General features: G+C 45.4%; 2 protein-coding genes across 3 annotated transcripts in view; one reads left to right on the forward strand and one right to left on the reverse strand.

Moving 5' to 3' along the window:
* RTF2 (replication termination factor 2) overlaps nt 1–23,400 on the reverse strand; it is a 58,692-nt gene that overhangs the window by 18,442 nt on the left and 16,850 nt on the right. The window lies entirely within an intron of this gene.
* LOC121004040 (beta-1,3-galactosyl-O-glycosyl-glycoprotein beta-1,6-N-acetylglucosaminyltransferase 7-like) lies at nt 447–22,129 on the forward strand. 2 transcript variants are annotated; one of them, XM_040436077.1, is made up of 5 exons: nt 447–551; nt 1,099–1,282; nt 15,437–16,479; nt 19,448–19,543; nt 21,208–22,129. In XM_040436077.1, the coding sequence occupies exons 3-5, from the start codon at nt 15,516–15,518 to the stop codon at nt 21,426–21,428; spliced, it is 1,281 nt and encodes a 426-aa protein (XP_040292011.1). In that variant the 5' UTR covers nt 447–551; nt 1,099–1,282; nt 15,437–15,515; the 3' UTR covers nt 21,429–22,129. The 2 variants fall into 2 exon arrangements, with proteins under 2 accessions (XP_040292011.1, XP_040292012.1); XM_040436078.1 differs by having other exon boundaries at nt 453–555.

Consider the following 23,400-nt stretch of genomic DNA (forward strand, 5'->3'; position numbering starts at 1 on the left):
TGGAACATCTATTCTTATGGCTCTGTGTTGTGCCATTCCTTTATTATTTCTACTTGAAGTTATGAATGAATTGCTAGCAGTCTGCAGTAAGGGTACAGAGGGGTGGTAACAAGTTGGGGGTGTGTACCTGTACAGGCTCATCCAATCAGTGCTGCCATTTTGAGACTGTGCAGGGACACACCCCCAACTTGTTACCACCTCTCTGTACCCTTACTGCTGACTGCTAGCAATTCATTCATAACTTCAAGTAGAAATAATAAAGGAATGGCACAACATAGAACCATAAGAATAGATGCTCCAGAACTGTTATTACATGGAGAATGCATGAAGCTATTAAAACATACATGTCAGGAGTGCTGAAAGGTCTTTAAGAAGTTACATGCCTCTTCCCACCCAGCCCTGTGATAGTAAGTTTTAGGAAATACGTACTTCCTGCAAGCTGCAGTGCAGTGATAGCGGAGGCATGGCAGTTGTGCCCTCACCATCAATGTACCATATAGCTGGCAGCCCGCTCCAACTATCAGGATTGGAGTTAACTGATGCCAATTGCAGTACGTGAGTGGTTAGAGAGAGGTAGGGGGCCTCTCTCATGCCATTGTCCCCCCACAACATGATCATGGTATACGGAGGGCTTGCCATGGCAGCCAAGAGCTTAACAATGGCCCTCAGGCCTGCCATGTATAGAACTCTAAAAGGCATTCTGTCAGATTTACTGTAACTGACATAATACACTGCAATACAAAGTATTTCAGTGTATTATATGGGCGATCAAAAGATCACAGGTCCATGTACCATACTGGGACTTAAACTGCTGTTATGCTTAAATGAACTCCCAAAAAAAATAATAAAAAAAATAATATGCAATAAAAAGGTGATCAAAAAGTTCCCCAAATGTACCCCAAAATAGCATAAATGAAAACTACAACTCATCCCACAAAAATCTAATTGGCAACATTTCTGTGCTTTTTCATACAAATCACTTCCTCCCTCCCCCCACAAAAAAATGCTAAAAATTATTATATTTTTCATACTGTAAAGCAAGGATTCTGGCTGGCAGGGCACACCTAGTCCTTACAGCTTTCATTCTCTTTAATAAAGCCCAAAAGGACCAACAAGCAGTGTCCCAGGGGCCCCGTGGAGTCATCAGATAAGAAATGTAAACCTTGCTTGGAAACCAAATCTCTGCTGCTAGTAACTGACACACCAACAATAACACCCACAACTCATCCTAGACGTCTGCAGCACAGAAGCTTCTGGTCAGGGTGTGAGGAACGCTCTGCAGGTAAGTGTGTACCTGAAGGGTGAGGAGACCGGGCTGTATCATAGGAGGTTACTTATATAAACCATGGGGAGTGAGCATACGTGGGCAGTGGTTGATAGTCACAGAAAGATGAGGATATATGTAAGAAAGATAAAATAACTGCAGTGTGTAAACATGCTGCCAACCAGCCTGTAATCAAGCTAATGCTCTTTTGGTGGGTGATGGCATCTTTTATGAGTTTGTTGGCAACATATTGCCCCAGTTAAACAGGGATGAGCTGCAGAGAAAGGAAAACCACGTAGGGGGCGAAAGATCTTATTACCATCTGGTTGCATAATTGCTGCAAATAAATGAAGATTGCGTAAGACAGTTGCCATGCTGGTAATTGGCGCTTGTTACCAGGCAGAATATCTACTTGCATAAAGGGACCCAACGTAAAAGGATCCCAAACTCAAGCAACAGAATTGTTAATGCAGACAGATAGGTGATATATAGATAGACAGACAGACACACAGCCAGACATGACATACGGTAGATCTATAGATTCGGAGCACATTAATAATATTTATAATCCACGAACCAGAAATGTTTCAGCAACTTCCATGCATTTGTTATATGTACATGGAGGGGACATCCTGTACAGTTGTGAAAAAGTCATCGAACTGCCTAGAGGTGGTGACTGGAGGCATAACGTCCATACTAAAGAAGCATATTGAGCCCTGCAATTGGAGACTCGGGCTCCACAGGGTATTATTAGGGATGAGCGAACTCAATGAGCGAATCGACTTCTGATTAAACATCCGAAGTAGATTCGCATAATACTTCGTTTGAATACTGTACGGAGCGAGTATTAGAATGTATTGGCTCCTATGAGCTGAAGTTTCTCAAGAGACTTCGCATAATAACTTCAAAAATCTATTTCTACTGTTTATAAAGTGACCCAATAAAGCGTGTGAAAGGCTCACTGAGTTTTCAGGGAACATTTGATATGTCATAGGGACGCATCAAAAGTTTGGATAGGTAGAAGGTGAGAGTGCAGAGTACCTCGCCGATCGCTAGAACAAAGAGAGAAGCCCTTGCATATCACGCTTTTTCCTCTGCAGGACGGAAATCAGATGGACTCAACAGAACGTCTATGGGCCCATCTTGATTATGTCTCCTGCAGCAAACAGGGACATGTGAGCACTTCTCTTTTCATTCCATAGGTTGACAGGGGTCTGAGTGCAGGAGACAGAATAAAGACAGGCCCATGGACTTTCTGTTGAGTCCATCTCCTGCAGTGACGAGAGAGGGCAATAGGTGAGCACTTCTCTCTCCTCTTTCTAGCGATCGGTGGTGGTCAAAGTGCTGAGACTCCCACCAATGCTAGAATGAGGAGAGAAGTCTCACTTATCACGCTCTCTCCTTGCTACAAGATACGGTAAAGAGGGTTATTAATAGCATGACTTCTTGTTAGATCATGGGGCTCAGCAAAATACCCAGAAAAAGAGGAGTGGAGACAGGTAATGAATAGAATCAAGAGCAATATACACTTGATTCTATAAAAAACAATCAGTTAAGGGTTTGGGATAGGATTTGGGTTGGTTGGCAGTAATTTGAATTTTGATTTATTATTTTTTCCCCTTACCCCCGATGGTGCTTGTTGCTTGGGTTGGGTGGATGGTGTGGTTAAGGTTAGGTAGAGATGAAGGGGATCATGTTTATTATTTTTCTCCCTTCTTCTTGGATATGTACCGATATACATAGTAACAGTTTATAAGGCTGAAAAAAGACATCTGTCCATGCAGTTCAGCCTGTTAGCCTGCAAGTTGATCCAGAGGAAGGCCAAAAAAAAAAAAAACAACACACAACACACACACTGAGGTAGAAGCAAATTTACTTTAGGAGAAAAAAAAATTCCTTCCGGACTCCAATTAGGCAACCAGAATAACTCCCTGGACCCCTCTCTAGTAGCTATAACCTGTAATATTATTACACTCCAGAAATACATCCAGACCCCTCTTGAACTCTTTTATTGTACTCACCATCACCACCTCCTCAGGCAGAGAGTTCCATAGTCTCACTGCTCTTACCGTAAAGAATCCTCTTCTAGGTTTGTGTACAAACCTTCTTTCCTCCAGACGCAGAGGATGTCCCCTCGTCACAGTCACGGGGATCAATACAGTCAGGTCCATAAATATTGGGACATCGACACAATTCTAAAATTTTTGGCTCTATACACCACCACAATGGATTTGAAATTAAACAAACAAGATGTGTTTTAACTGCAGACTGTCAGCTTTAATTTGAGGGCATTTACATCCAAATCAGGTGAATGGTGTAGAAATTACAACAGTTTGCATATGTGCCTCCCACTTGTTAAGGGACCAAGAGTAATGGGACAGAATAATAATAATCATAAATCAAACTTACACTTTTTAATACTTGGTTGCAAATCCTTTGAAGTCAATTACAGCCTGAAGTCTGGAACGCATAGACATCACCAGACGCTGGGTTTCATCCCTGGTGATGCTCTGCCAGCCTCTACTGCAACTGTCTTCAGTTCCTGCTTGTTCTTGGGGCATTTTCCCTTCAGTTTTGTCTTCAGCAAGTGAAATGCATGCTCAATCGGATTCAGGTCAGGTAATTGACCATTGCATAACATTCCACTTTTTTCACTTAAACTCTTTGGTTGCTTTTGCAGTATGCTTTGGGTCATTGTCCATCTGCACTGTGAAGCGCCGTCCAATGAGTTCTGAAGCATTTGACTGAATATGAGCAGATAATATTGCCTGAAACACTTCAGAATTCATCCTGCTGCTTTTGTCAGCAGTCACATCAATAAATACAAGAGAACCAGTTCCATTGGCAGCAATACATGCCCACGCCATGACACTACCAACACCATGCTTCACGGATGAGGTGGTATGCTTAGGATCATGAGCAGTTCCTTTCCTTCTCCATACTCTTCTCCTCCCATCACTCTGGTACAAGTTAATCTTGGTCTCATCTGTCCATAGGATGTTCTTCCAGAACTGTGAAGGCTTTTTTAGATGTCGTTTGGCAAACTCTAATCTGGCCTTCCTGTTTTTGAGGCTCACCAATTGTTTACATCTTGTGGTGAACCCTCTGTATTCACTCTGGTGAAGTCTTCTCTTGATTGTTGACTTTGACACACATACACCTACCTCCTAGAGTGTTCTTGATCTGGCCAACTGTTGTGAAGGGCGTTTTCTTCACCAGGGAAAGAATTCTTCAGTCATCCACCACAGTTGTTTTCCGTGGTCTTCCGGGTCTTTTGCTGTTGCTGAGCTCACCGATGCATTTCTTCTTTTTAAGGATGTTCCAAACAGTTGTTTTGGCCATGCCTAATGTTTTTGCCATCTCTCTGATGGGTTTGTTTTGATTTTTAATGATGGCTTGCTTCACTAATAGTGACAGCTCTTTGGATCTCCTCTTGAGCGTTGACAGCAACAGATTCCAAATGCAAATAGTACACTTGAAATGAACTCTGGACCTTTTATCTGCTCATTCTAATTGGGATAATGAGGAAATACACACCTGGCCATGGAACAGCTGAGAAGCCAATGGTCCCATTACTTTTGGTCCCTTAACAAGTGGGAGGCACATATGCAATTCCTACACCTGATTTGGATGTAAATACCCTCAAATTAAAGCTGACCGTCTGCAGTTAAAGCACATCTTGTTCGTTTCATTTCAAATCCATTGTGGTAGTGTATAGAGCCAAAAATGTTAGAATTGTGTCCATGTCCCAATATTTATGGACCTGACTGTAGATGATGGGAGAGATCTCTGTACTGACCCCTGATATATTTATACAAAGTTACTAGATCTCTCCTCAGTCATCTTTTTTCTAAAGTGAGTAACCCTAATTTTGATTATCTTTCAGGGTACTGTAGTCCACTCATTCCAGGTATTACTTTAGTTGCCCTCCTCTGAACCCTCTCCAGCTCTGCTATGTCTGCCTTGTTCACAGGAGCCCAGAACTGTACACACTACTCCATGTGTGGTCTGACTAGCGATTTGTAAAGTGGCAGGACTATGTTCTCATCACGGGCATCTATGCCCCTTTTGATGCAACCCATTATCTTATTGGCCTTGGCAGCAGCTGCCCAACACTGGTCTACAGCTTAGTTTAATGTTCACTAAAATTCCTAGGTCCTTTTCCATGTCGATGTTACCCAGTGTTTTACCATTTAGTATGTACTGGTGACTTGCATTATTCTTTCCCATGTGCATAACCTTACATTTGTCAGTGTTAAACCTCATCTGCCACTTATCTGCCCAAGCCTCCAATCTATCCAGATCCACCTATAGCAGTATACTGTCCTCTTCCGTGTTAATTACACAGTTTAGTGTCATCTGCAAAAATTGATATTTTACTGTGCAAGCCTTCTACAAGATCATTAATAAATATATTGAAGAGACTAATGCCCAATACTGACAGTGACCCAATCTGAGTATGTACCGTTAATACCCACACTCCGTTTTATATCACTCAGCCAGTTACTTACCCACATACAGACATTGTCCCCAGTACAAGCACTCATTTTATATACTAACCTTTTATGTGGTACAGTGTCAAATGCTTTTGAGAAGTCAAGATTCATTGATTCGCTGTGGTCAAGTCTTGAACTTACCTCCTCATAGAAACTGATTAAATTAGTTTGATATGACCGATCCCTCACGAAGCCATGCTGATATGGTGTTATTTGCTTATTTTCATTGAGGTACTCCAAGATAGCATCTCTTAGAAAACCTTCAAACAGTTTTCCCACGACATGTTAAACTTACCGGCCTATAGTTTCCGGGCTCTGTTTTTGGACCCTTTTTGAATATTGGCACCACATTTGCTATGCGCCAATCCTGTGGAACACTCCCTGTCAGTATAGAGTCCATAAATATAGGAAATAAGGGTCTGGCTATGACATTACTTAATTCTCTTAGGATACGGGGGTGTATGCCATCTGGTCCTGGCGATTTGTCTATTTTAGGCTGGGTTCACACGAGCGTGTCCGGATTAGTTCCGGATGCGTCCCGGTGTGTTGCGGCAAACCCGCGCGAGTAGGAATGCAATTGCAGTCAGTTTTGACTGCGATTGCGTTCCGATGTTCAGTTTTTATCGCGCGTGTGCAATGTGTTTTGCACGCGCGTGATAAAAAACCGACTGTGGTACCCAGACCCGAACTTCTTCACAGAAGTTCAGGTTTGGGTTCGGTGTTGTGTAGATGTTATTATTTTCCCTTATAACATGGTTATAAGGGAAAATAATAGCATTCTGATTACAGAATGCATAGTAGGTGATCGATTGAGGGTTAAAAAATAAAAAAAATTAACTCACCTTCTCCGTTTGTTCGCGTAGTTCTCCCGGTCTTCAGTTCTTTAAAAAGATGAACTATGGGCTAAAGGACCTTTGGTGACGTCAGATCACATGCTCCAATCACAGGGTCCATCACCGTGGTGATGGACCATGTGATTGGAGCATGTGATCTTACGTCATCAAAGGTCCTTTAGCCCATAGTTCATCTTTTTAAAGAACTGAAGACCGGGAGAACTACGCGAACAAACGGAGAAGGTGAGTTAATTTTTTTTATTTTTTAACCCTCAATCGATCACCTACTATGCATTCTGTAATCAGAATGCTATTATTTTCCCTTATAACCATGTTATAAGGGAAAATAATACAGTGTATAGACAGTCACCTAGCAACCGTGCGTGAAAAATCGCACCGCATCCGCACTTGCTTGCGGATGCATGCGATTTTCACGCAACCCCATTCACTTCTATGGGGCCTGCGTTGCGTGAAAAACGCAGAATATAGAGCATGCTGCGATTTTCACGCAACGCATAAGTGATGCGTGAAAATCATCGCTCATCTGAACAGCCCCATTGAAATGAATGGGTCCAGATTCAGTGCGGGTGCAATGCGTTCACCTACCGCATTGCACCCGCGCGGAAATCTCGCCCGTGTGAACGCAGCCTTAAGCTATTTAAGATGCCACTGTACTTCTTCCTGGGTCAGACAGGGCACTTTTAATGGGGAATTTACTTTAACATTCTGCATTTCATCTGACAGTTTCTTCAGTGAATACAGTGAAGAAGAAAAAAATAGTTAATAGCTTTGCTTTCTCCTCATCGCTCTCTGCAACTCCCCCTGCTTATATTTGTCATTTACATATTCTATTCTTTTAGTTTTTCAGTGCTTCCTCGCTACCCTCCTGTTTTAGTGACTTAAACGGAACCTGTCACCTCCAAAACACATTTTAAACAGACTTCATTACCTTACAGTAGCCCCCAGTGTGTTCCTAATCATGATTTTCATTCCTCCACTGGTTGTTTTATAAGTTATAAAAAAGTGGCCTCCTTGCTTCAAGTCAAGCTAAGCCCGCCCCTTACCAGTCCTCCCTTCACTGTGATTGACATGCTGCTGTGAGGCTGGGATAGTGCAAGTCTCACGCATGCGCTCCTTGTCACTGCGCGATCCTGTCTCCGGCAATCAGCCGGTCGCTTTCTTCTCTCTGCGCATGCGCCGGGCTTTTCCATTGTGCGCGCCCGGCTCAAACGCAGACATAAGGAAAGCAGCCGGCTGAGTGTGGGACCCGGAATTGCGCAGTAACAAGGAGCGCACAATCCCAGCCTCACAGCAGGATGTCAATCACAGTGAAGGGATGATGGGTAAGGGGCGGGCTTAAGGAGGCCACTTTTTTTTTAATAAAGTATACAACAACCAGTGGAGGAATGAAAATCATGATTAGGAACACACTGGGGGCTACTGTAAGGTAATGATTTCTGTTTAAAATGTGTTTAGGAGGTGACAGGTTCGCTTTAAATAATTTATTTTTGTCATTTATTGCTTTCTTTTCATTTGTTTATCCACATTGTTTTTTTTCTTGTTCCTTACCCTTTTATTCCCATAAAAAGGTATGTACCTCTCAGAATTAGATTTTGGGATGCCTTTAAAAATATCCCATTTTGTGGCAGTATTTTAATTTTTGAGGACTTTGTCCCAGTTAGTTAGGCCTCTCTTAGTTGGCTAAATTTAGCTTTTTTGAAGTTTGGTATTTTTGTCCTCCCTGAAGAAACACTCTTTTGAATGACAACTGGAAGGTTATTACTTTATGGTCACTATTTCCCAGGTGTCCCCCAACCTGCACATCTGTTGTTCTGTCATGTCTATTGGTTAATACTAAGTCCAGTATGGCCGTCCCTCTAGTCGGGTCCTGAACCAGTTGGGAAAGGTAATTGTCCTTGGGTATTGCCAAGAACCTGTTTCCATTATGGGATCTACAGCTTTCAGTTTCCCAGTCTATATCTGGGAAGTTAAAAGTCCCCCATAATAACCACCTCATTATGATTTGCCCCTTCATCTATTTCATTTAGTAGAAGATTTTCTGTGAACTCTGGTATATTAGGTGGCTTATAATAAACTCCTATTAGTAATTTATTATTGTTTTTAGCTCCATGTATCTCTACCCACAGTGACTCCACATGTTCATGTCCCTCACTTATATCTTCCGGGACCGTGGGCTTTAGACAAGACTTTACATAAAGGCAAACCCCTCCCCCTCTCCGGATTTGGCGATCCTTTCTAAACAGACTGTAACCTTGTACATTAAAAGGGGTATTCCCATCACAATGGTCACTGTTAAATCTGTTAATGATTTGACAGTGATCATTTTTGTAAATACATTTAATTACCCAATTCCCACCCTTTTTGAGAAAATAAGTCCCCTCTTACCTGATTGTTGTCTTTCGTCTCCCCTGGTTACGGCCACCTCTCCTGTCGAATCCCGCCAGGCCGCGCTTGCGCAGAAAACTGAAGATTTTCTCCTGGCCGGGCAAAGTCCTGAACGCGCAGGCCGCCACGCATGCACCATGATGACTTCTTCCTGGCCAGTATAGTACAGAGCCACGAACGCGCACGCTGGCTCTGTACTTTACGGGTCAGGAATAAGTCACCATGGAGCATGCGCGGCGGCGGCGTGTGCGTTCAGGACATTGCGCGGCCCAGCAAGGAGAAAATCTTCAGTCTTCTGCGCAAGCACAGCCCGGCAGAAGAAGTCAATCAAGTCCAGCCAAAACCAGGAAGTGAACGTCGCGCTCAACAAAAGGTAAGTATGAAAAGTGAAGATGGGAATACCCCTTTAACTGCCCAGTCATAGGTATCATCCAGCCATGTCTCAGTTATTTCCACTAGGTCATTGTCCTCCTCACAGATCACTAATTCCAGTTCACCAGGTTTATGAGTCAGGCTTGGTGATAGAGACCTCCCCCAGGTCTCTATCTTCCCCTCCTATAATTACCCTCCCCTCCCTCAGTCTCTAGTTTAAACACTCCAACCTTCTTGCCATCTTCTCACCCAAAACAGCTGCACCTTCCCCATTGAGGCGCAGCCCATCCTAACCATAGAGCCTGACAGCCCAGTTCTCCAGGAACCCAAACCCCTCCTACCTACACCAGTTCTTGAGCTGCCTTTCAGGTGTGCCTCGTGGTACAGGTATTATTTCGGAAAACACCATCTTTGAGGTCCTTGCCTGTGACCTAAATCCCTAAAAATCCTTTTTTAAGGTCGCTTCACCTACCTCTAACTTTTTTTATTTGTTCCAATATGGACCACGACTGCCGGGTGTTCTCCAGCCCCCCCCCCAGTAATCTGTCAACCTCGAGTGCCAGAAAGACAACACACCATTTGATGATCACGGTCTTTGTGACAGATCGCCCTATCTGTACCCCTAATAATTGAGTCTCCCTGTCTTGCCTGCCCTGCTCTCCTGCTTACTGGAGCGGACATTCCCCTGACTGACAGAGGAAGGGTCTGGCTGCAGCAGTGTTGTCCCTGAACCGACATCCCCCTCATCTGCCAACCTTTCAAACTTGTAGGGGTGAGCTAGATCAGGACTAGCCTCCCTGGCACTCTTCCCTCTACATGGCTTTCTAAATGTTACCTAGCTAGCTACCTCACTTTCCTGAGCCTCCTCGCTACCATCTTCCCCCGCATCTCCCTCATAGAGTGCCTGCTCAGTGAGTAGCAAACTTTTTTCCAAATTGTCAACTCTTCTGTGTTGAAACTCGCCCGGTTAGATACACAATGTGCGATTCCCAACGGGCAATTTGCTCACATTTTGAACAAAGATATGCACCTTCAAACGGCTGTTCCAGGACTGCATACATTAGACAAGATATGCACTGGACTGTGCTGTCAATAATGGAACACATACTAAATGGGGATTACGCAAGAAAAGAGAAAAAAAAAATACAATACAGTGCAGTGATAAGAAACTGATTTAGTGTAGTCCCCTCCGAAAGTCCCTGAATTTCTCAAGTCACAATCTAAAGTCACACACTTAATACAAACACATATTTTAAATCAAACTAGGGCTGCAACGATTAATCGATGTAATCGATAATAATCGATAACTGGATTCGTTGTCGACGAATCCAGTTATCGAATAATCGCCGATTCGTTGCTATGCGGGCGGGCGCCGGGCGAGCGGTTTACTTTAAGTCACTGCATCTTTGTAAGGTAAAATAATCGTGACACTCCAGTAACAACTCTGCAGGCAGAGCGGAGAGCGCCGTAACGTCACTTACTCACGTGACGCGCCTGCTCCGACACCTTTATTCATAAAGTGGGCTGAGCAGGTGCGTCACGTGAGTAAGTGACGTTACGCCGCCCTCCGCTCTGCCTGCAGAGTTGTTACTGGAGCGTCACGATTGCAAGGTAAAATAAAGATGCAGTGAGTGATTAGTCTGCTGTGAGCAGCAGGGCCGGGGCTGTTATGGGTAGGGGGATCGGTCTATGGCACTGCTATGGGGATGGGGGATCTGTGCACTGCTATGGGGAGGGGGGATCTGTGCACTGCTATGGGGAGGGGGGATCTGTGCACTGCTATGGGGAGGGGGGATCTGTGCACTGCTATGGGGAGGGGGGATCTGTGCACTGCTATGGGGAGGGGGGATCTGTGCACTGCTATGGGGAAAGGGGATCTGTGCACTGCTATGGGGAAAGGGGATCTGTGCACTGCTATGGGGAAAGGGGATCTGTGCACTGCTATGGGGAAAGGGGATCTGTGCACTGCTATGGGGAAAGGGGATCTGTGCACTGTTATGGGGAAAGGGGATCTGTGCACTGTTATGGGGAAAGGGGATCTGTGCACTGTTATGGGGAAAGGGGATCTGTGCACTGTTATGGGGAAAGGGGATCTGTGCACTGTTATGGGGAAAGGGGATCTGTGCACTGTTATGGGGAAAGGGGATCTGTGCACTGTTATGGGGAAAGGGGATCTGTGCACTGTTATGGGGAAAGGGGATCTGTGCACTGTTATGGGGAAAGGGGATCTGTGCACTGTTATGGGGAAAGGGGATCTGTGCACTGTTATGGGGAAAGGGGATCTGTGCACTGTTATGGGGAAAGGGGATCTGTGCACTGTTATGGGGAAAGGGGATCTGTGCACTGTTATGGGGAAAGGGGATCTGTGCACTGTTATGGGGAAAGGGGATCTGTGCACTGTTATGGGGAAAGGGGATCTGTGCACTGTTATGGGGAAAGGGGATCTGTGCACTGTTATGGGGAAAGGGATCTGTGCACTGTTATGGGGAAAGGGATCTGTGCACTGTTATGGGGAAAGGGATCTGTGCACTGTTATGCCCATAACAGTGCACATATCCCCTTCCCCATAACAGTGCACATATCCCCTCTCCATAACAGCGCCACCCACAGATCCCCCTCTCCATAACAGCGCCACCCACAGATCCCCCTCTCCATAACAGCGCCACCCACAGATCCCCCTCTCCATAACAGCGCCACCCACAGATCCCCCTCTCCATAACAGCGCCACCCACAGATCCCCCTCTCCATAACAGCGCCACCCACAGATCCCCCTCTCCATAACAGCGCCACCCACAGATCCCCCTCTCCATAACAGCACCACCAACAGATCCCCCTCTCCATAACAGCGCCACCCACAGATCCCCCTCTCCATAACAGCGCCACCCACAGATCCTCCCCATAACAGTGCCATCCACAATTTGTTTTAATATGGCCTTTGAACATAATTTTTCAAGTAAAATCATATAAACCGCTTTGTTTTGTAATTTTGTCGTTTTTCCCGATTAATCGTAGAAATTAATCGGCAACTAATCGATTATTCAAATAATCGTTAGCTGCAGCCCTAAATCAAACATATGAACGCTCACAAACTCGCGCTGTTTGTCTGCTTGTATAAGTGCAGCTCCAAAACAACTTCAAACCAGACAGCTTTTTTTCCCTACTGGAGTCAAAGGACTGAGCTGACCTTAAGACTGGCTATTTAACTTCTCCTAATAAGGCTACTTTTACATTAGCGTTTTTTGCGGATCAGTCATGGATCTGCAAAAAAACGCTTCCGTTACCATAATACAACCGCATGCATCCGTCATGAACGGGCCGGTTGTATTAGGTCTTCTATAGCCATGACGGATCCGTCATGAACACCATTGAAAGTCAACGGGGGACGGATCCGTCCCCATTGACTTGCATTGTGTGTCAGGACGTCTTGCTCCGCACCACATGACAGAGAAAAACGCTGCAGGCAGCGTTTTGGTGTCCGCCTCCAGAGCGGAATGGTGACTGAACGGAGGCAAACTGATGCATTCTGAGGGGATCCTTTTCCATTCAGAATGCATTAAATTCAAAAACAAAACACGCTCAATAGTCAGCAGCACATGGCCCAGGCGTGATCCTGCTGAACAATGAAAAATGCATGTGGACGAAAGATCTAGTCACTGATGGTTTGTCTGAATACTAACAGCACATAGATGCAAGTAACGTGCGGCGGTCGCCATCCTGTTGACATCTATTGCTGCTTGTGCTCGGATCGGCTCATGTAAGGACACACCCTACCTAATAGCAGAAGGATTATGCCGGAACTGCTGTAGAAGGGCAGCCTAAAGGGGGCAACCCTAATATGAAGCGCCCTAAGAAAGAAGGGGGTTTTGGGAGGGCTGTAACGCTGACGTACCGCACCTGTGGCTGTGTGCCTGCAGGTATAAATAGGTTGTAGGGCCCCGTCCCCCCTCTCACAAACACGGCAATTGTATTGCCTAACACTTGTGCTTGGATCGGCTCATGTAAGAACACACCCTACCTAACTACCTACCTAATAGCAGAAGGATTATGCCGGAACTGCTGTAGAAGGGCAGCCTAAAAAGGTGCCAAAAATAACAGACCATTGATATAGCAAAGGTATCTTTAGGACATAATTACATAACCAAATCCTGAAAGGCAAGTGACAAGTCATGATGAGGATCGGGAATATATTGAGTAATAGCAAGCAGAACTCCACCGACCCATTTTTTTTTTTTATGATATGGACCGGTAAGTAATGCTCTGAAGCAGCGCCAATACGGAAGGAGTGACCAGTTATGGACAAAGGGTTAACTCCTGAATTGACTAACAATATGCGGATGAACTTGAGGAACGTATTGATATTCAAGGGAGCATCTACCAACTTGAGTAAGGGGGAATCCGTTGGCTCAGCTTTGATAAACTGCAACCACTGATGCAATACCCTCACCGGGCACCATTTATTACCGGTGGCAAAATACTTGACTGTTACAGGTTCCCCCAGCCGGGTCGTCTTGGAGGCTAATAAGGTAAGAGTGTAGCAAGAGCTACTCCAGCGCAGCCGACTCTTGCATAAGTAATTTAAAGATGTGCTGGCGCAGGAAAACTCACCCGGCCTGAGGAACCCATAGAAAGCCAAGTACATGGCTGTTTTAATTAGTAGGCTGATGTGCCGACCAAACGGGTTATTCTGCAACATGTCTGATAAAGACCTAAACATGCTACCGTTAAAAGGCTGTTGAGTGGGTCGTTTCTTGACGGACACCTTCTGAATACCCTTTAATAAGGCCTTAACGGGATGGGCTGAGAACAGAGACGGTTGATCGGGATACTGTGTTTTTTTTTTATAATTAAAAACGGAATTGTGGGCCCCCCCCATCCCCCCAGCAACAAACCCAAACAAACATAACGAGCAGCACTAGGATGTGCTGGCGAAGCTGCAGAGGTGCGCAGCGAAAAATGACCAGCAGATGGTGCCCGCACACCCCGACAGGCACTGGGGAGGGCCAAGCACGCCGGCTGTGAGCTCAGTGCGCGCCGCTCGAGACAGGAACAAAACTGAAAGTAAGCACCGCCAACCCTGCCCCACGGATAACAGCTTTGATCGAACATGTCCCAGGCTGCCAGGAAGCACTAGCAGCCTTCGTCCTACCAGGAGAAGCAGCGCCTGCTGTGGAAAGACGCCTCACCGCCGAACCACCACTAGCGCACACAGAATCCAATGGTGACCCAGCCAAACCGGAAGTGCCTGTAACGCTGACGTACCGCACCTGCGGCTGTGTGCCTGCAGGTATAAATAGGCTGTAAGGCCCTGCCTCCCCTCTTACAAACACGGCAATTGTATTGCCTAACACTTGTCACCGGGCACAATATCTACGTGTATAAAAGGAACCTATGTATGGCCAGGAAAGATCTCTCTACAGATAGGATGTGTATGGTGGACGTCAAAGTATATGGTGACACAGGGCTGACAGATTTCAAACTCAAGCAGCAGAACCGTTAAAGCAGCTCTAGATAGGACTGGAGAAAATACATGGGATGTACTGTAGACAAATGACCGGTTTCCAGTGGCCCAAGTGGAGAATTGTGAATGCAGCTGTGGAAACTGAATAAGGCCTCACGCACACACAAATGTATTTTCTTTCTGTGTCCGTTCCGTTTATTCGTGTGGACCGTATACGGAACTATAAAAAAAAATATAATAATAAATAGTCTGTGTGCATTCCGTTTGTCCATTCTGCAAAAAAATAGAACATGTCCTATTATTGTCCGCCTTACGAACAAGGATAGTACTGTACTATTAGGGGCCGGCTGTTCTGTTACCGCAAAATACGGAATGCACACGGACGTCATCTCTATTTTTTGCAGTTCCGTTTTTTTTGCAGACCACAAAATACATACGGTCGTGTGCATGAGGCCTAAGAAAGGTGAATGCAGCTCTGGATGTGACTGATGAATAAGAAGAGCGACTGCAGCTCTGGATGTGAATGAAGAATGAGAATTGTGAACGCAGCTCTGGATGTGACTTCAGAATACATATTGTTAAGGTTGTTTTCTCTATTTTTTTTCAGGCAGGATCACAAACTAAAAAAAAAACAAAAAAAAAAAAAACACAATAATGCTGATGACAAGGCCGATGCAGAGGAGACAATGAGCCTCCTTGGATGCACCAAGTCAGGATTTATGTTATGTGTCGGCCTCTGCCTCATCCTTTTGGCCATTAACAATTTTAACCAACCTGAGGTCAGGCTGACCGTTGAGGAGATCAAGGAATGTGGCTTCTATCCCGGAGAACTCTGTAAAGCGTTATTTGAGGAGAAGCCAAGCGCCCTGGTGGTGGGAAAGATATGTCAAGAAGCCCTGCCCCCACCCAGAGAAGATGGAGCAATCAACTTACAGTTCAACTGCACCACCCTGATAAACGACCTGCACTTTATAACAAAGCCGCTGTCGTCGGAGGAGGCGGACTACCCCTTGGCGTACATCCTGATCATACACAAACAGTTGCACATGTTCATAAAGTTGCTTTCCGCTATTTACACCCCGCAGAACGTCTACTGCATCCACATCGACCAGAAGTCTCCCAAAACGTACAGTCAGGCGGTGTGGAGGCTCGCCAGCTGCTTCCAGAACGTGTTTATAGCATCCCAGCAAGAGACAGTGGTCTACGCGGGGTTCTCTCGACTACGCGCTGATATCAACTGCATGGAGGACCTCGTCCGCTCCCACGTTCTGTGGAGACACGTCATAAACTTGTGCGGCCAAGACTTCCCCATGAAAACCAACAGGGAGATTGTACAGTATCTCAAGAGCAAATGGAAAGGACGGAACCTGACACCGGGCGTGATCCAGCCGCCGCATATGAGGTACCGGACTCAAATCACTTACAAGGAGTTTGTCCATATGGGGAGGTCCTACGTCTATCCTATCCCAAGAGGAAAGGCTGCCCCCCCTCACAACATCACGCTTTACTTCGGAACCGCCTACTATGCCCTGACAAGGGAGTTTGTAGAATTTTTATTGACTGACCAAAGGGCTAAAGATCTTCTAGAGTGGTCGAAGGAATCCTACAGTCCGGATGAGCATTACTGGGTGACCCTCAACAGGATGAAAGGTGAGAGATCTGCACATGAAACCTAGTAGAGTCCATACCTCGTCCGTAACCCCCTAGAGTCCAGGCTACAATCTCAATGATTGTATTAGACTCTGGGCATCAACCCCTGATGCTCGTCAAGAACTCTACCTGCCGTCAGTGAATGGGAACAGATCCTTATTCACATTCAGAGGCTGAAAACATGTCCTGATCTAATACTTCTCACATATAAAGGCTTGCTACAATTGTATCGAGTTTAGACAATCCTCTGGGATACTTCATGCTGATACACCGTACCTGCTTGTGGCACATTATCAGGAGAGAGTTTGGTGCTGCTCGCTTGCTTACCTCACAGAGGATAGTCTAGACTGGATACATTTGTGGCAAACCCTCACTTGTGAGAAATACAAAGTCTGTAGGGCTAAAATAGTTTACATTCACTGACAGCAAGCTTGCAAATTGTGAGGAACTGCAATGCAAGTTCCGGTTAAGGCTCCATTCAGACGTCCGCACTTTGGGTCCGGATCCGTTCTGCAATTATGCGGAACGGGTGCGGACCCATTAATTTTCAATGGGGACGGAAAAGATACTGTCCGTGTGTGCTGTCCGCATCAGCATTTCCGATCCGCGGCTCCAGGGCTGGGACAAGGTCCACCAACAGAGGCTGAGCTGCCCAAGTGCGCCCCCCTGCCTGCGCCCAGGGCCGGTGCAAGGTTTTTTACCAACACAAGCGAACCTACATTTTGGCGCCCCCGACCCCCCCTCCCCCTTCAGCTCACCTGGGGGAAGGGGGGTGCACCAAAATGTAGGTTCGTCCCATAAGACGCACCTAGGTTTTAAAGGAGGATAATAGGAAACAATATTTTTCATTCCACCTCAGGTCAGACCAGCCATCAGACCCCAGCTCGCAGGCACAGCCCCAATGCCTCAGATCAGACCCCCATGTCAGCCATCAGCCCTCCATGTCATATTTCTCCCCGTCCATGGCACAGACAGACTACAGTCATTGTCTCCGGCCCATCATGTAACCCCATCCTCACCCATGTCACATTTCTCCCCCTCCATTTGATTGCTCTAACACCTAAAGAAATTATATATTTTTTTTTTTAAAACCTGATGTTTCTCCAGATAATCTTGTGCTAAAAGTCATGGTAATAGAGTCTCAAAGGTCTATAGAAGCAGGTACAATATTTTTACAAACCTTTGAGACTCTATTAACACTACCATCAACATCAGGTCATTTAGAGAAACAGCATGTTTTTTTTTTAATTATGTTTTTCCTTTAGGTGTTAAAACATAACTTTCATTTGACTGCTGTAACACCTAAAGGAAAAATCTTTTTAAAAACCTGCTGTGTCTCTAAATGACCTTATGTTGACAGTAGTGTTATTAGAGCCTCAAAGGTCTGTAAAAATAGGGTAACTGCTTCTATAGACCTTTCAGACTCTATTACCACTGCTATCGACATAAGGTCATCTTGAGAAACAGCAGGTTTCTTATTTGATTTCCTTTAGGTGTTCAAGAAATCAAATAAGTTATGTTTTAACACCTAAAGGAAAAAGATAATTTAAAAAAACTTGTTCTTTCTCTAGGTGACCTTATGTTTATAGTAGTGTTAATAGTCTCAAGGGTCTATAAAAGCAGTTACCCTATTTTTACAGACCTTTGAGACTCTATTAACACTACTATCAGCATAAGGTCATCTTCTAGAGAAACAGCAGGCTTTAAAAAAAATCCCTTTAGGTGTTAGAGTAAATTGCAATCAAATGAACGTTATGTGTTACGATTAGGGTCAGAAGCAGACAAGCAGGGTTTCTTTAGCCTCTTGGGTATTAGTTTTTACATTCATAAAGCTCCACATTGAGCTTCCAGCAGCAGACAGATGCCAGGGCACTTCTGTGGTCACCTCACCTGGGCACATGGTCTTTGCTCAGCAGAGTCCTGCCATACATGCTGGGTAGATGCTAGAATGGATTTGTTAGAAGGAGGTCTGTGACGTCACTGGTCACATGCTCCTTCGTGGTCACATGATCCACTGTGAGAACGCCTGCCTCCTGTCTTCAAAGTTCACACCCTCCTGCTGTGTTCAGCTCCAGAGAGAAGGGGGTGTGAAAGGATGGACCAATGGCAGGGCAGCTAGCTGATACTGGCCAATCAGCAGCCTCCTGCTCCTATCTACAAGCGCAGCTTAGAGTGAACACTGGCTGGGGAGGGGAGGGGAGGGCGCCCGGCAGCAAGTAAGTGATAAAAAAAAAAAAAAAAAAAAAAAAAAAGGTTTGTTTTTCCGCCCACCCCAGGCTGCGCCCTGAGGCTGGAGCCTCCCCAGCCTCTGTGTCGGCCCGGCCCTGCGCGGCTCCACCAAAAAATAGAACATGCCCTATTCTTGTCCACAGCTTCGGACAAGAATAGGCATTTCTATTGGGGTGCCGGACCGGTGTTCTGCGGATCTGCAAAACACTGCGGATGTGTAAATGGACCCTAAAGGGGTTTTCCAGGTATTATATTAATATCTGACCAGTGAGGGTCTGAAAACCCTGCTCCAGCTGATAAGTGGCGGTGCAGAAGAACAGCGCTGTTCAAAGTGTAGTGGTCACACTTGGTTACTGCAGCTTAGCTCCTATTGAAGTGAATGGGAGCTGGGGTGCAGTAACCCAGCACAGCCACTACTCTTTGAACGGGGCTGTGCTTCCTGTTTAATTCAAAGTGCTTGTTCCAGCGCCAGAGGCTGCAAAGAACAGCTGATCAGTAGCGGTGCGGGGTGTCAGACCCTCATTGACCAGATATTAATTACCTATCCTGAGGTCCTCAACAACAGGAACCTGAAAAACCCATTTAAGCTTCATGGACAAAAAGCAGAAAAACATCTGTAATGCCCAATTAAGCAGGAGAGCAGAAATGCAGCCGGTCAACAGGACAAGGATCCACAGTCGCCGCTCCGCTAAGTAACCATCAGCCCTTTAAACCGTGCACTGGATTTTTCTGTTTCCAGATTTCCCAGGATCAACACCGGATGCTGGCTGGGAGGGGAACATCCGAGCTGTAAAATGGAGGGACCAGGAGGGCACCTCACACTCTGGCTGCAGTGGTAACCTTTACAATCTCATTCTGCCTTTGCACTCTATGAGGGGCAACGTTCAAGCCGTTTCCCACAGAAACATTTAGGTCAGAGCCAGGCCATCAGTGTGCGCTCCCGGCCAGAAGAGGGGTTATGTGACTCCAACGCGCCTCTTGTGTGTTTCTTTATATTGGGAACGCTGGGAGTCACATGACCGATTCGGTCGCCATACTCGCACTGCAGCAGTGTTAGGGACAGGCTGACACATGGATTTCAAGAACACCAAAGAGAATCCCTATGTCATAGCACAGTACGTCACTTCTCCTAGGAGTGCTTCTTCAATTTGCGCCATATTGCAACTAACAAGCCACTCCATGTCTTTGGTGTAAGAAATGGAGTAAACACTGACAGCTGTAGAGCCAAGGTCATGGTCTTAAAGGGCACTTCCTCCAACTTAAAGGGGTTGTCTGGTTTCAAGAAGAAACCAAACTCCACATGTGATTCACTTGCAATAAAGAAAAGATCATCACTTACTTGACAGCTCCCATGCTACCGCGCCGGTTCTCCCGGCAGGGCTCTGTTAACCTGACGGCACTGGTGACATCACATTGACATGCAGGGCACCAAAGAGGCTAGCGATTGGCTGCAGTGGTCACGTGTTGACGTGACCTCACTGCTGCAGCCAGGTAAACAGAACCGGGACAGGAGCACAGGATGTTTTGGGTAAGTAACAGTCTATTCATTAGTGAGGGTGGAGAGCATGTGTTGTCTAGTTTCCTTCTGAAACAGGACAACCCCTTTAAGTTGGAGGAAGTGCCCTTAAAATCATGCCCTTAGCTCCAGGATTACAAAAAACACATGGCTGCTTACTTCTAAATCCAGCACCACACCTGTCCAAAGGCTGTGAGTGGTATTACAGCTCATGAGCATTCACTTTGAGGGCGGATTCACATCACCCTGATCAGTCCGGGAAACACGGTCCGGGTGTCGGCTGCGGCTCCCCTGACCCAAAGCGACTGCGTCATAGTGTTTTATGACACAGTGGATTCCTATGTGATCTCGGATCTATTATACATGTGAGTACAGTACAATAGACCTGCAATCAGATGGGAACTGACTATCATAAAACACAATGATGCGGTCAGTTCAGGTGAGGGGAGCCGTGCAACCAAGACACAGACCATGTTCTTCGGACAGAAGAACCAGGCCTAAAAGGAGCCAAACTGCAATACCAGACACCATCCTTAGCTGCGGCAGTGCTGGTTTCGGAAAAACGCAGCCACATAATTATAATCCTGGACAACCCCCTAAAAGGGTGTAAGCAAAAAAAAGTTCTGCAATTTTCTAATACAGTAATAATTATGCCTAATTTAGTTCACAATTTCCAAGATCTCTGCCAGCGAGTGAGAATTCACATTTATTCTTCACATCCAGGTGTAGAAACCGGTCCCAACACAAAACTTCTGACAGCTGAGGCTTTGTTACAATAATACCCAGTAATACCCTGAGAGGTAAACAATCTGGATTCCAGACTGCTACATCTTACCTGCCTTGATGTATTGGAACAAACTCTCAGGACAGGAGATATTGGTGCTGCTGGTGTGTTTCTACACTGGATACAACTGTAACAAACCCTCAGCTGGAAGTCCACTGAAGTCACTTTTTCCCTAACCTGCGTCCTGTTCCTCTCTCAGGGCATTATGTCCGGGACATCTGCATCTATGGGCTCGGAGATCTGCGCTGGTTGATCAATTCTCCGCATTTATTTGCAAACAAATTTGACCCCAATCTCTACGGCCTGGTCACCGACTGCCTGGAGAGACATCACAGACACAGGGTCCTGGAGGGGGCGGAGGTCCCGGTGGAGAAGAGCTGGTATTTACAAGACGAGTATTCAGCAGAGATCATTCCGTGAAGTCGAGCAGAGCGCCCTCAGGAGGTGAAATGCAATATGTCATTTGAATACATGCAGAGTAGCATGCAAATCTACTGGACTCATCTGCTGCAGTAAAGCCATTTGCATGGGAGACTGAAGGACATAACCCGAGAATCCCAGAATGGAGCGTTCCTCGCGATTTCAATTACTTTATTAACCCACAATGGGTGAACAAAATAAATAAAAAAACAGCAATATGGTCGAGTCAATTAATGGGGTCTATGTGTCTGGCAAAAACCTATGACACCAAAATGCTAATTGCAAGCTCCTGTGGTGTTTGATCCTTAAAGGGGCAGTAACCCCATACTTGTTTCTCATTTTCAGCCATTTTTAATACGAGCAAAAGCTCACTACACAGTATAGTCAATTATTGTTCTCTGTTGTCAGCCATTTCTGGCTGGTGAGAGTCTGACTAACGTGTGGGAGGAGTGACAGGAACGTGACCACGGGGGCTGAGAATCTCCGGAGACATTTACATCCGTAGGAGCATTATTAGATGCTGGCCCTTTAAACGATTTTCATGTTTCTCATTGTGAGCCTGGATACGGGACTACATCAAATTCGGAATCAACCAGAATGACTGCAAACGACTGTATATAATTAACAGATTTTGGAGATGGTGGATAGGTCACCCCAGGAGCTAAACAGAGATGGAGCAGGGCTGGGTTTGTCATTAAAAAGTTTCTTTGGTACTTTGTACTAACTTGCTGGGGTTAAGCTAAGATCATAGAATGGACAGCACACCATGCATTGTGCTGAACAGCAAACACAGCCCTGCTACATAGACACCATAGACAGATCACCAACCAACAGTGAATCCAAGCAGATACCCCCCAGCTACAGAGAAAACTAACTGGGATAACTCGGAGTATCTACCGAATCATTCAATGAGGACTTTTCCTGACTGGGACAAGCGGCTCTCACTTCAATTTGGATGTTCCTTGAAAACCATTGTGAATATTGTATATGAATATCAATGCATTAAATGCTCTAAATCTGTAATTTTTAACACATTAAATTGTTGAGATGGTTTATGTCGTTATGTGACTGACTTCACCACTGGCCTTAGGATCTACACCAGTGACAGAAAATTCCCTTAAAGAGGCATCTTAACCACAGACCTCTAAAAGGTGTACAGATATCTGACAGGTGAGGTCCCGCAGGCTACTGGCAAAAGACCCCCTAGCTAGAGTGTCGATTAAATAGGTAAACGAGAAGGTGAAGAGAAGAGATCCAAGGGAGTTCTGGAACAGCCGAGCACGCAGCCCATTCTGTGCCTACCGTAGACTACATCTGAGAGATGTAACTAGATTGCTATAGTCACAAAACCCCATAAATCTGATCTTATGGATGCCGGATTTATCAGAATTAATGGACTAGTGAAGAACTATAGAAAACTCATTGTTAGGGCTCATGCACACGACTGTATGTATTTTGCGGTCCGCAAAAAATACTGATGATGTCCTTATTTTGCAGAACGGAACAGCTGTCACCTAATAGAACAGTCCTATCCATGTGCATTACGCAGACAATAACAGGACATGTTCTATTTTTTTGCGGGACGGACATGAGGACATACGGAAACGGAATGCACATGGCATATACTTCCGTTTTTTTATTTACTGACCCATTGAAATGAATAGTTCCGTGTACGGTCCGCAAAAAGAAAAACGGAACGGATACAGAAAGAAAATATTTTCATGTGCATAAGCCCTTAAAGTGTAAAAACAGCAGGGAATGCTGGAAGAATTCAACTCTGACGCCTGTAGTGCTGTGAATGTAGCTCCATAGTATATTACAGGATGTCCCTCAATCAGTACAAGATAAGTAATGTAATGTATATACACAGTGATTTCACCAGCAGAATAGTGAGTGCAGCTCTGGAGTATAATACAGGATGTAACCAGGATTAGTACAGGATACAGAATAGTGATTGCAGCTCTGGATCAGT

Source organism: Bufo bufo, chromosome 6 (assembly GCF_905171765.1).
Source record: "Bufo bufo chromosome 6, aBufBuf1.1, whole genome shotgun sequence".
In the NCBI taxonomy this organism is placed as follows: Eukaryota; Metazoa; Chordata; class Amphibia; order Anura; family Bufonidae; genus Bufo; species Bufo bufo.